Here is a 14,102-nt window from a genome sequence, read left to right as displayed (position 1 = left end):
TTTCTAGATACGTTTCTTTACAGTATAAAAAGTTCTCAGATATTTCTTACTTTACATTGTTCAAATGGGAGAGGGAGGCTGTAAGAGGGGCAAAATTCTTTGCCAAGATCTTTTCTCTGTCCTTAGGTGAATTAATATATTGCTAATAAAATGTCCAAGAGTGGGCTTTTATGAGACAATGAGCTGTCTTCTCCTTTGGTCCCTTCCCACTTTCATAGAAAAGATGACTTTTTTACAATGATGGACTTTATCGTATGCTTCATCATTTTTCTTTTAGCAGTCCTTCACCCATTTTGTTCCTTTCTGATCTTTATACCAAAGGAGGAGGTTAACAAAAAAGTGAAGTAAAAGTAGAGGATGCATAGCCCAATGGAAAGTGCTGGATTCAGAGCCAGGAGGGTAGAGGTAAAGTCTTTTCTCTGTCTGTGACCTTGGGCAATTCACTTAGCCTCCGTTAGCCTTAGTTTCTTATTTGTAAAGTGAAGAAACTGGATTCAAAGGACCCTCCTAGCTCTAAATCTGGTATCCTGCATGATCCTGTGAGGGAAATCAGGAATTAGACAAATGGTGCTGATTGATCAAAGCTCTTGAATAAGGGAAAAGGGATGGTTGTTTTGACCAAGGTCATCTTTCTAGATTCACTTAAAACCAATAAAACCTACTATGTGGAAAAGGTATTGCCCACATAGTATTTGCTCACATAATATTTCTGTATTCTGTGTGGAACTTGGATCCTATCATATGGTGACCAAGGATGATCAAGATGTAGCTATAATAATCAGGGAGACAGCCAAGTGAAGCAGTGGATAGAGAGCCAGCCTGGAATTAAGAAGACCTGAGTTAAGTTTGGCCTCAGATACCAGCTGTGCAGTCCTGGACAAGTCACTTAACCCTGTTTTTGCCTCAGTTTCCTCATCTGTAAAATAAGCTGGAGAAGTAAATGACAAATCACTCCAGGGTCACCAAGAGTCGAACATGACTGAAACAACTGACCAAAAACAACAAATAATGAAAATACCTAGAGTCACATAACACTTGAAGAAATCGTTTTGTGACTGCTTTTCATGTTTAAGATTTATAAGGCAGTTTTCATCACAGAAACATCACAAGGTAGACTGTGTGAGTAGTACTAGCATCCCTATTTTCCAGATGAGGAAATTGGTTCAGAGTTTATTTCAACAATCCTTTTATTAAGTTCTTATTCAGTGTCAGGCGATATTTATATATAACTTTGCCTAAGTTGCATAGCTATTGTCACACTGGACTCAGTGCAAGATCTCTGGACTCTTAAAACCATGATTTGCTGCGCTGCCTCAGTGTTATCTAATTGTTTTTTCAGTCAAACCCTTGCTTTGAAAGCCCAGCCACCTCCCACACTATCCCACCTAATCCCTAGCGAGCTCAGTGAAACAACCATATGAGGAAGTAGCTCCCACAGGCTGGCGCTACACACACACACACACACACACACACACACACACACACACACACACACTCAACTTAGATCTATAATCAGTCATAATTTCCACTAATAATAACTAACATTTATGTAGCACTTACTATGTGCTAGGCACTTAAAATTATCTCATTTAATCTTCACAGCAGCTCTGGGAGACGTGTTATCATTATCTTCATTTTGCAGGTGAGGAAACTGAGGTAAACAGAGGTTAAGTGGCTTATCCAGACTCACAAATGTATTAAGTGTCTGAGGCTGGATTTGAACTTGGAGCTCCCTGACTCCAGGCTTAATGCTCTATCCACTGTATTACCTAGCCCCCTAGATTCCAAAGACCACCAAAGAGTACCTCTCCCCACTACCATGTACTCCCTTAGGATAGATGTCCTTCTGTGACTTTCGGGGTTGCCCACTTGTTATTCTTACCTTATATTAAAATATTTTCTGGAGAGAGGCAATGTCGCCTACTTGTGACCCCACCCTCTACACTGAAGACAACCCTGGCTACACACATCTTGTTCTGTGCCAGCTTTCAATATCTCTTAATCTTGTATTGTTGTCCAGAGACCTTAGGGACCAGCAAACTTGAATATCAATGCATGAAAAGTCTTCAGTCCTGAAGTGTTATTTCTCTTCCCTAATCACAACATACTTCTTAATGGACATGTGCATTAGCTTCTGGAATATTTCAGCCCTTCTCACAGAGTGGGGGAAAGTTAAAAATTCTTATTTCCCACTACTTACCAACATAGTCAAAGAGTCCAGGAGCAAGCCTCTCAGGTAAGTGTGCAGCATAGAGGAAACAAGCAAGGATGGCAATGACCGTGTGCTTTTGGTGATAGGGATTTGCTATCTCCCCAGAACTCTCTTCCGGTGATGTGAATAGCTGTAGGTATTTAAAAGAAATGTCATGCCTAGAGATTGTTCATAAAGTAAGATGAATGATTGGAGAACAGGCAGGGAGGGATGGGCCTTCACTTCTACCTGTGCCACAGACAAACAATAATTCTGGAATCTATATACACCAACATGCATACATACGTGTTCTGGACACCAGTATCATCATCTCATTGCATTTGTGACTCAACAATTGAAGCTAAGGAGATGTGTAGACAAACTGCTAAAACTGAGAGGGATTCTTATTCAAAATGAGCCCAAAGCAAAGATGGGTTTTTGTTGTGGTTTTTCTGTGTGGGGCAATCAAGGTTAAGTGACTTGCCCAGGGTCACAAAGCTAGTCAAGTGTCTGAGGTCCTCCTGACTCCAGAGCTGCTACTCTGTACACTGTGCTGCCTAGCTACCCTTTTCAGAATTTCAACAGCAGTTCATTTTTTGTTTCTAGGATAACCTTTCTCTTCAACACTTCTGTCACAACTTCAATTCAGTGTTCACAATGCTTAGTCAGCTTTTTTTCCAAAAGGCATGCAACAACTGCACTGGAAAGTTTGTGGATAGTGTCTTTACCAGTTTGGACTAGTGGTGAAAAACTAGCCAGGAAGCTGTTAACTCCCTCTTCAAGTTCTTGCTGGTGTGTCCTAGACTTCCCTAGGAACTCAGTCACCATCTTCAGTTGAGCATCAGGCAGTAACTATTCGGCATCTGCCAGCCACTGATTGAAGTCATTCAGGTCTCAATGGAAGTGTCTTTATTCTTCCACAGCTCTATCAAAATGACCTTTATGATCACTGTACCTTCTACTCAGACTGTCCTATTTTTCTTTCAACTGGGTCACCTCATTGGCATATTTTAGTGCAGCATGTATATATAAGAATATCTTCATTTAACTATTAAAATCTTGTATATTCTTCTATCCATATTACAAAGTAAAAGTAAATACTAGCTTACCCAGCTTCTGGAAGCAGAAAACTCTATCACTAGGTCTTTGAACACATCTTCATAAAGGTAACTTGTAAATACTTAAAGTGCTACTAAAACCATACTCAATTATGCTCAGTATTGTCCTAGACTAGGACAATAACAAATGTATTTTACTATATTCTAATTCGTTGAAAATTGGCAACATACATAGGGCATGATCTATAAAGCAAAAATATATTTGATTAACCACTGTACTCCTGACCATTCTGAATAAAGTTTACATTTTTCTCATAAATATATGTATAATCTTTATATCACACCTCAATTTTACACAAAATGATGTCCTATTTTGTTGTTGTTGTAATCTTATTTTCAGATAGAGTAGAAGCACTATGAGAACAGGCATTTTTTCATACTACTGCTGTTTCTCTTAGAGCACTGAGCATAATCCTGGGCAAATTGTCAGTTCCCTTTCTGCCCTGCCTATGTTTCCCTCTCTCAACAGCCTATTATACTCACCATATCAACTGCTTTCTATTAAATAAACCATTTATATTCCTGCCTTCAATGCTTTATTCATGTCGTTTCTCTTGCCTAGAATATCCTCCTCTTCTCTGCTTATCTAAAATAGCACTCACCCTTCAAGATCCAGTTCAAGTTCCAGCCATCCTAGTTCATGGGGATCTCTTTCTTCCATGAAATCATGCCCCACTGCCATTTATACTTTACTATATGGCACTCCGTTCATATGCTTGTATTGTTAAGTATCTTCTCAAGCACATCTCTTACCTGTCCAACTTAAAAATACAATGTTTGATACATCTGCTTCCTCTCCAATGCCTCGAACCTGTCAGCATCTCAGTAAATATTTGTTGATTGAATAAATCTTTTTAGGGGGCTTACATGAAAACATAACTGAGTCATCATACCCTGCAAATGATGGGGATGGTGTCCCAGGCATAGGGATATGCAAAGGCCAGGATACGTAATATCTTACAGAGCTGGGGCTTCTGGATTTCAAGGAACCTGGATCAAGTGACAAGAAAGGAAATGGAGAGAAAAGAAACATTTTCACGGAAAATGGCAAAATACATCAGGATCAGAGATATAAAGAAAAGAACTAATGCAGTTTCATATAAATGCTTCTATTTACATGCAAACTTTACCACCATCATTGTCAATGGCTGACAAAAGTGATTCCGTCTTAGTACTGGCATGAGAAAAAAATGTGTTCCAATCACTTGACAAGAAACAAATGAAACAAGACTGGAGGGGAGCCCAGCCAAGTCAGGGAAGGAGCGATGAGAGGGAAAAGACACACAGAGACTGTCATGTCATTCAATTTCCAAAAAGTCTTTTAAAATTCAAATAAGATATAAAGAACAATGACCATATGTTCACTAGCAGAGGGGAGTAGGAGAGGAGGTATGCACACAGCTGAGTGAAACAGGTCAGTTAACATTATTCTTTTGCCTTCCATATGTTTCTATGAAGGTTATGATGTATTGTCATTAATCAGAACCTCATCAGGCTAATACTATTAAGCTCAGTGGCTCAATTAGGCATTTAATTACTTTGGGAGGTTTTTGAAATATTGCATACATCTTTGGCCCAAATCTCAAGGAAATGGAATTAATATGAATCCATCGTTTCTTTCCCCCTCCACCCCCTCTAAATGTTAAGATAGATGGAACATTAAAGTGAATGATGATGATGACTAAAAGGGAAGGCAGACAATAGCATGGCATAGTCAACAATGCACACAGAACAAGCTAGATGACTGAAGCTTAAGTAGATGGCAGAGTGGAGTTTGTTGAGTTGATAGCACAAACTGAATTGACCATAGCAGGACATGGGGGCAGTGATGAGCAAAAATAAAATGGGTTGCTGCAGCAAGGCAAACACTGAAGTCTCTGTTGGTAAGCCTGTCTGCAGAGTTGACGTGCTGATCAGCGCTTATGGCAATCTCACAAATCAAATGAAGCTAATTGATTCAGAATGCGAGAGACAAATGGAAAACCAACACTTGGATATGATATATCTAATGTATCATATCAGTGCACTGTTGCTGCCTACAGAACTGAAAAGGCAACCTATCTGACTGATCGAAACAGGGTAAAACATAGACTCTTGAGATTCATTAAGTGCCTAACTAAAAACAAAGCCCTCTTGGTCCTCTTAACACTAGCCAAATTTTTCTAATTTTGTAGCCAAGATTTTCATCAATATTTAAGGTCCTGTTCCCACCCTCTCATTTTGTCCTTACATCTTACCACTTTTATTTCTCTTTACTGCCTAAAAGCCTCTCTTTTATCAAGTAAATTTGCATACAGTTCCTGGAGAAATGATTTTTACAACTCATGTTTATGTGTCTCTTTTGCAATTCTCAAAGTATTTTCAATGTATTCTTATTTAATCATCCCAACAGCCTTGTATTATTCCCATTTTACAAACCAGAAAAAATAAGAGCAGAGCAATTAATACTTATTCAAGTTTGTGTGTCCAGTAAGTGGCAGAGCTGAGAGTAGAGCCAAGGTTTTCTGACTTAGGCTTTTTACTGCATCAGATTTTGAGCTTGCAAAGACTCTAGAAGGCAGCTAGTCCAATCCCCTAAGAGAATGACTTGCCACAAATATGTACAAATGTTATGCTGCACAACCAGTGAATCTCCATTGTTAAATATGAGGCTTTTGCCAGTACATTATATCTTTATCCTACCAGTTGTGTAATGTTCCCAAAAGTCATCAAGTGCCTTAATGCAAAGTTTGAAAGGGGCTCCCCATCGGACTGGCTATGTTTAGCCAACAGCTCTCAATTGACCACCTAACAAGTTGTGGGTTTCACTGACAGAATTTCCACACTGATGAAGTTATAGGTTATGTAAGTATGGTAACTCATAGAATCACAGTATCCCAGAATTACAAGGGACTTCAAAGGTGATCGAGTCCAATTAATGCCTGAAAAAGAATTCTTGCCTTCTGCAATATACACCACAAATGTCTCACCATTGCTTTGAAAACCTCTGGTCAAGGGAAACTCACTAGCTCTCCAGAGAAGTTCCACTTTGGGATATCTAATTATGGGGAAGTTTTCCCTTATGTCAAACTTAAAACAGACTAATTACCGTTTCTACCTATTGCTCACAGATTCTTCCACCTGGGGCCAAGTGGGAAAAGAAAGAATCTCATCAATGTGATGGCCCTTTAAGTAGACCTTAACTTAAAAAAGCTAAAGTCTCCCACTGCATCCTGGGCCATCTCCAGTTGTCCTGATGGATATATACCAGTTGGCTCTGGAGGAGGAAGTGAGGCTGGTGACCTTGCACAGCCCTCCCTCCCTCAAATCAAAGTCACTTGCAAGTCATATCATCTCACTGATGTCATGGTCCTCTTCATGAACTAAGGACAAACCGGTAATGGGAATCAAAAATCTTCCCCACCCATTGATAGGCCTCAGGTGAGGCTATTAAGGGAGGCTTGATTGGGGGAGGCTTATTTTCTATGGGGCCCACACGTTTTGCTGATTGCTGGTGAGGCAGTGGGTCACAGGGGTCATGCATACATACATATACACTTTGAAGTGAGGTTTTGCTTTGGGGCTTAGTCTTTGGAAGAAAGTTCCTGTGCCAGATGAGACTCTGGGCAGCCATTTTAAGAAGCCCCCCCTGGATTTGAACACCCAGATGTTGGTGCTTCTCTCTCTGGTAATGATGTATGTATTGTCTATGGTCAGACAGTTGGAAGCCCTGTCTGTTGGTCTTTAGTTCTCTGTATTTTTCTCTGAAGCTCAGGGTGCTGACTTTCCCCATGAACTAAGTGAATGATACATGTGCTTGACTAAAGTGATTGTTGACCCCTCAAAAGTGTTTAAAACTTTTAGAAAAAGCAGATGTAAGAACCTGTATAGCAGACCCTCCTTTGTATGCCAGGGTCCTTACTGTTACAAAATCACATGAGAAGACAAATATTCTTTTCTCCAGACAGATGTCAAGTGACCTAGTGGATAGAGTGCTGGGCCTGGAGTCAGGAAGACCTGAGTTCAAATCCAGTCTCAGATACTATCAGTGTGGCCTTAGGCAAGTCATTTGACCTCTGCCTCAGTTTCTTCATCTGTAAAATGGAGATAATAGTAGCACCTACCTCTTAGAGTTGTTTTAAGAATCAAATATTTGTAAAGCATTCAGCACAGTGCCTGGCTTCACTTCCTCCTAAACATAATGTGGGATCATAGAAATCATATATTAGAACTAGATGGGACTTCAAGTGACCATCTAGTCCAATCGTAGCCCCCATACTAGTCTCAGGGTGCCAGGTCTTTCAAGTAAGTCTTGTATGACAGTATCTCAGGTTCCTTTACTGTCCCAGTCACCCTCTGTACAATTTTGCACTTACACCAATGTCTTTGCAAGAATGTGATGACCAGAATTTAACACAATACTCTAGCTGTGTGAGCCTGGCTAGAGCAGCCATGAACATTATGCCTCAATGCAGCCCATGATTGCCTTAGCTTTCTTGGTTACTGTACCACACTGCTGATTCATATTTAGCTCCAGTTTACTAGTGTTGGGGATGGAAGCTCAATTCCATGTGGACAGTCTCGGGCGGGTAAATGTGGGAACTTCTAAATCTTAGAGTTCTCATGAGGCCCCCCATGAAACACCAGGGAATCGAGGAGTGAGACCGAGCTTTCTTGTGTATTTCCGCCTCTTCCCGTGAGAAACGTGATGGGAGGAGCATCCCCGCCCTCGAGACTGTCCCGGATCTGGGCACACCTATTGTTATCTAACAGGCACGGTATTCAGGTGCAAACTACGCGGCCGGAGAGCTTAATTAGGGTCAGGAAAGCCTGAAAGCTCTCTTAGCTCGGGAGGGGCCCTGACAGGACAGAAGGCCCCTCTTCCCTTTTCCTCTCTTCGCTCTCCCCTCCCCCTCTCTCCCCACTTATACTTCTGCTTCCAATCTCTTACCGTAAGATCTTTGCCTCCTTGGGAGATTTCTCTCTCCCTCCTAAGGAAGAGCTCCCCCTGCACATGTAACCAGGACCCTGAATAAAGCCTAACCCTTGTTCAACTCCGAAAAGTCTCTTCTCTCATACGTTTATCCGGTTTGGCCAACCGAAGACCTGTGAGGTAAGGTAAGACTCGGGTAGCCCTCAGGCCTCTAGGCCTGGCATACTAGAACCCCAGATCTTCTTCAGATGTACTGACATATAACATGCTCTGTATATATATATATATATATATATATACACACACACACACACACACACACACACACACACACACATGCTCACACACATATATACACATGTGAATATGAAGTTTATTTTTGGAACCCAAGTTTAAGACTTTACATTGATCCCTATCTAAATTACATCTCTTTTTGATTTAGTCTCAATGTTCTAGGCTATCAAGATCATTTTGAATTCTGATTGCCATAAAATGTCTGCTCTGTGACCCTTCCAAATTTGGATTACTTGGGCATTTGAAAAGCACCTCATCTATCCCTTTATTCAAGTCATTGATCAAAATGTGAAATTGCTCAAGGCCATGCAGAGATCTCGCTGGGAGCATTCCATTAGGGACATCCAAGTTGACATTGAACCATCAATGACTACTCTTTGGGTATAGCCATTCAGTCAGTTTCAAAGCCAGTTTCAAGTTAGGCTGTGCTCTAGCCCACAGTTCTTCATCTTTTCCACACAAAAACTTGGTCAAATGCTTTGGTACGATCTCTAGATAAAATCTTAATATTCAACTCAATCTGTACTCAGTTTCCAAGCTCCCTTAGGACAGATCATCAGTCATCCACACCTGTTTATCCTGTGAAATTCAGCTATATCCTCCAAAAGTTCACCAGAGTATCTCCCAAGGTGCTAGAAGTCTCCCTTGCTAGAGATCTTCTCTTGACATCAGTAGGAGATCAGTGGAACACTGGCTGTCCACTTGTTATCCCTCACCCTTGCCATATGACCAGTCCAGTTCTTTTCCTATCATTCTTAGGTGCTTTTCACTTATTTGTTGATCAATTGACCATACATGTCCCTCGCAACATCCTTTATTCTTTTTCTCCAAAGGTCCCCATTAGTTGCATGTTGCAGGCTGTTCATATCCACTATGTAGCTTTCCATTGTCCTCCATGTAATACTCCTTTTTAATTCTTTTGAGACTTTTATATTTCATGCCTTTTATATTCTACTGCCATACAGCCACACAGATAGATGTTGGCTTTAAAAAAAGATGGGCCTTTTTTTTTAAATATTTTCTGAAGACAATCAAGTTTTATTCTTCCTGTTCAACTTTGAGCCCAACTTATCCATCTGTACTGTTTATTCCATATGTGTGTGTGTGTGTATGTACAAACTGATGGTTTATTTGTTCAAATGTATGTCATAATCTAGGCAACACACAATAAAAGGCAATAAAATCCAAGTGATAAAATTGCTCCACTTGCTCTTTCTTATGTGACCAGGTCTCAACCTTTTGAGAGGCTAAGAATGTCTTTTATAAGGCTCTCCAGTGTTCTTGGGCTTCATGCAACCAGCACATCATGTGCAAACAGGCAAAACTGAAGGACCTCACCATCCACAAAGAATCCCTCTTCAGCTTGGATTCATTGTTGGATCTCCTTGATCCCAGAAGCACATATGTTTGGCAAGCATATATCTCTCTGTTTTAGCCTTGCCTAATGTTTATGATCTGTGGATTGTTGAACAGGATTATTTCTGTTACGTCTTTCAAGTAATCTTGAATGATTTTAATGTTTAACATTTGTTTTTAAGACTGCATTTTTCTCTCCCAAATCAACAAAAAATAGGCAAATGGGATGTGGTATTATCTACAGCTTTCAGTCAATTATGAAATTGTAAAGCTACAGTCCATTGTTGAATATTGCTTGTGAAAGTTTTCTTGTTCTTTACGAATACTCTCCTTTACGAATATTCTCCTTGAGAATACATAAAATTTTGAATAGATAGTAGACTACTAGGCATATATAAGGCAGTAGCTGACATTTTCTTGATCACTTTAAAAATATATATATATACATATATAATCAAGGTGTGATGTTTTTTTCACACACTTCTGGTATCTCCTCCCCCACTTCAGATACTTTGTATGCTGACCCCTCAGCATTCTCACAATTGTGTCTCCTCCAGCACACTGTATAGACTTGGTCCAATACAGCAGTTTTTTACATCTTTATTCTCCTCAGTTATTTGTAACTCTCATAAGAGCATCTGCAACTGTAGTATTAAAGTTCAAGTGTGGTGGCTCTGGTGTCCTTAACAGTGAAAGCAGTTTTTTATAGTAGTCTTTACAAATCTTTTCCATTTTTATCCTATTCATTGCCCTGTTTTCATACTTAAAACACAGAGGATACTGGTAAAGTATAATTAAAGAATTCTCATGAACTAGAAACCTTTTCAGGGGTTACCAGACACTTTTATAGTATCTCTAATTTTGCAAGTGTTTTTTCCCCCAGCAATTGTGTGAAGAAATGTAAATACTGCATGCTGTTGCAACTTTACAGATGAAAAAAGTTGAAGCTCATAAAGGATGATTTTTCTAGGCTCACAGGGATAATAAATATTGGAGCAAGAGGTTAAGTGGCATAGAATCATAAATCTAGAGCTAAAAGGGGCCTCATTTTACAGATGAATAAACTGAGGCCCAGGGAAATTACATGATTTGCCTAAGGTCCTTCTTTACACTGTACAATGCTACCTACAGAACACAGACCTAGGTCTCTTCTATCTCCAAGATCACTGCTTTTTCTACTAATTAATGCCTGTTGTCTCCTGGGCAGCAATACTGCTTCTGTCATCCTGAAAAGGGATGGATGTCCTTCACTACCCCTTCATGTATAAGAAAATTTTAATCAGTTAATGTTTACAAAGTACCACAAGAGTCAGTCATGTGACTCAGAATGTGACTTACAGTGGAGTCCAATTGGATTACATTATTTTGAAATCTGGCTAGCATCAGATTCTGAAAGACTTTCTATTAGATTAGCTAGCCCATGGTAAATACATAAGGCTATATATAGCACAAAGAAGTCATGAATGTCAGAATTTGAGGAGATCTAGTTAATCTAGTTAATTCCACTCATTTTATAGATGAGAAAACTGGATGGCCTACCTTCCATTGTCCTGGTTAATGGGATTAGAACACAAATCTAATTCCTAGTTCAATACTTCTTTTATGATAGAATCTCAGACTTATTAGGGACCATCTAGTTCAATCTGTACCTAATTAGCAATTCCCTCTACAACATTCAGCATTCTTGCCCAGGGTCAGCTATTAAGTGTCTAAGGTTAGATTTGAGCTCATGAATAGGAGTCCTCTGACTCAGGTCTAGTGCTCTTTGCACTCTTTCCACTAGCTGCTCCTAAAATCTATGTCTTTCCACTGGACCCAGATGGCTCAGGAGGAGAGTGAGGCTGGTGACTTTGCACAGCCCTGCTTCACTTAAATCCAATTCACTTGCATTCCAAGACACTACCTTCCTGATATCATTAGTCCTCTTTGAGAACGAAGGACAAACAACAATTTAGACTTCACTTAAAGTGAAGGAAGGACCCCTTACCCAAAGTGGCAGCCTATTTGACTTTTGGACACAAATCTATTTTCCACCCTGTTCCACATGTCAGCCCTCCTGGAAAGGAGAGCTATCATATCTGTCCCCCCAAGCTTCTCTAAGCTAAATATCCACATTTCCTTGAGCTGATCCTGTTAAATTTTTTTTTCCATCATCCTGATCACCTACTGCCTCAGGTGGGACCCACCCATGACACCAGATCACTAAGTAGACTGAATGCAGGAAAATGGGCCATAAGGAGTCCCTGCTCCATAAGGGGACCTTCTACAATGGGAGAAGAATTCAAATGTTGATCATCTGCCCTGTCACACAAATCAATACACATGCTTCATTGCCTTCGGGCATAGTTAAGATCCACTTGAACCAACCTAATAACTAGAAATTTTGCTCTACATTTTCTCCTTGCCTTGCTATAACTCTTATTTCCAAGATGACAAAATCATAGAATCATAGTCAGAAAAAAGCTTTTATGTTATTTTCTGTGGTCCCTGCTCCTTCACTCCAGGGACAGGATGGTGACTTGGCCACTTACACAGAAAGAAAGAACTTTGGTGGCCATTCACAAAACTATGGATTTCCTGGGATTTTAATCAATATTTCACCCGTTGTGGAAGGTGGCCTCGATTAAGTGCTTCTGTAAAGGTGAGTAGAATCATGATCTTCAGCTGCAAAGCTGAACCTAAAAGGAAAGAAAAAGAGGAAAGAGACAGCAATAGAGGGAAGAAGGAGAGGTGGAACCTGGGCAGAGAAAAATACTTAACAACTACATTGCCAATCTCCAAGAGACCACTTCTCTTTCCCTGCTGAGGAGGTGGGGAGAAGTTAGGATGATCAAGGCAGGGCTGGGAGGGAGGTCTCACTTTACAACTTGTTTTGTCATCACAGAACATCAGATCCAAAAGAGACGTTAAGAATCATCTAGTTCTTGTACCTAAAGGACTATAAAACTGTGCATACCCTTTGATTTAGCAATACCACTACCCTATATCCCAAAGAGATCATAAAAATGAGAAAAGGACCCACATGCACAAAAATATTTATAGCAATTCTTTTTATGGTGGCAAAGAATTGGAAATTGAGGGGAAGCCCATCAGCTGCGGAATGGCTAAACTAGTTGTGGTATATGAATGTAATGAAATACTATTTTGCTATAAGAAATGATGAGCAGGCAAATTTCAGAAAAACCTGGAAAGCCTTACATGAATTGATTCTTAATGAAGTGAGCAGAACCAGGAGATCACTGTACACAGTTAAAGCAACATTGTGCGATGATCAACTTTGATAGATTTAGGTCTTCCCAGCAATGCAGTGATCCAAGACAATTCCAAGACTCATGATGAAATATGGTAACCACATCCTGAGAAAGAACTATGGAATCTGAATGCAGATCAAAGCACACTATTTTCTCTTTTTTTTCTCTTTCTTATGGCTTTTCCCTTTTATTCTGATTCTTCTTTCACAACATCACTGAGGTGAGAATATGTTTAACATGATTGTACACGTATAATTATCAAATTGCTTGGAGAGGAGGAACTAGGAGAAGGAGGAAAGAAGGGAGAAAAATTTGGAACTCAAAATTTTACAAAAATGAATGTTGAAAACTATCTTTACATGTCATTGGGGAAAAAATAAATTATTAAGGAAAAAAAAGAATCCCATAGTTCAACCTCCACATTTATAGAAGCAGCTGGGGCCCAAATCCCAGCAAAGTAGCAGGATATCTAAGGGCCATTTTCAGGACAGCAAAACAACTCTCTGCCCTTTAAGAGCCTGGTAATCTAAAAAAACCACAGAATTAAAAAAAAAACAACAACAACAAACAAAAGGATAGAGGAGTTCCAAAGAGTCAGTTTTACCTTTAAGAATCCCATTGTTAAATATGCTACAGGTAAAATTTTATGACAAGAAACACCAGGAGGCTATACACATCCATATCTTATTATAATGTTATTTTAGAATATGAAACCACACTTCCTGAAATATGTGGGCCACTAAATCTTAAAAAAAAAAACAACAACCCAAAACCTTTCTGTCCCATGGAGATCTTTGTTAATTACAGATAATGCTTCATTTTAACTAATACTATTCCAAGAAAGGGGTTCATATTTATTTCATGTTCCAACAGATAGCTCATAGGAAGGATGCTTTGTTGATCTCATTAGCAAGAATATACTACATAAAACAAATTCAGTTTTTTGTTTTTGTTTTAGTATCATCAAGTACCTCTGATTG

At 39.6% G+C, this 14,102-nt stretch overlaps 1 protein-coding gene across 4 annotated transcripts in view; it reads right to left on the bottom strand.

The window, feature by feature from the left end:
• The window catches only part of PAQR5 (progestin and adipoQ receptor family member 5), a 109,252-nt gene that overhangs the window by 11,264 nt on the left and 83,886 nt on the right, over positions 1 to 14,102 (bottom strand). For all 4 annotated transcript variants that reach the window (XM_072615302.1, XM_072615320.1, XM_072615311.1 and 1 more), the window contains 2 exons: positions 4,203 to 4,299; positions 2,201 to 2,342 (listed from right to left, as the gene is read on the bottom strand). In XM_072615302.1, coding sequence (XP_072471403.1) covers positions 2,201 to 2,342; positions 4,203 to 4,299 — 239 coding nt within the window. The remainder of the gene's footprint in view (positions 1 to 2,200; positions 2,343 to 4,202; positions 4,300 to 14,102) is intronic.

Source organism: Notamacropus eugenii, chromosome 1 (assembly GCF_028372415.1).
Source record: "Notamacropus eugenii isolate mMacEug1 chromosome 1, mMacEug1.pri_v2, whole genome shotgun sequence".
Taxonomy (NCBI): Eukaryota; Metazoa; Chordata; class Mammalia; order Diprotodontia; family Macropodidae; genus Notamacropus; species Notamacropus eugenii.
The sequence above is the reverse complement of the archived record's forward strand: the minus strand, read 5'-3'. Positions and strand labels throughout refer to the sequence as shown.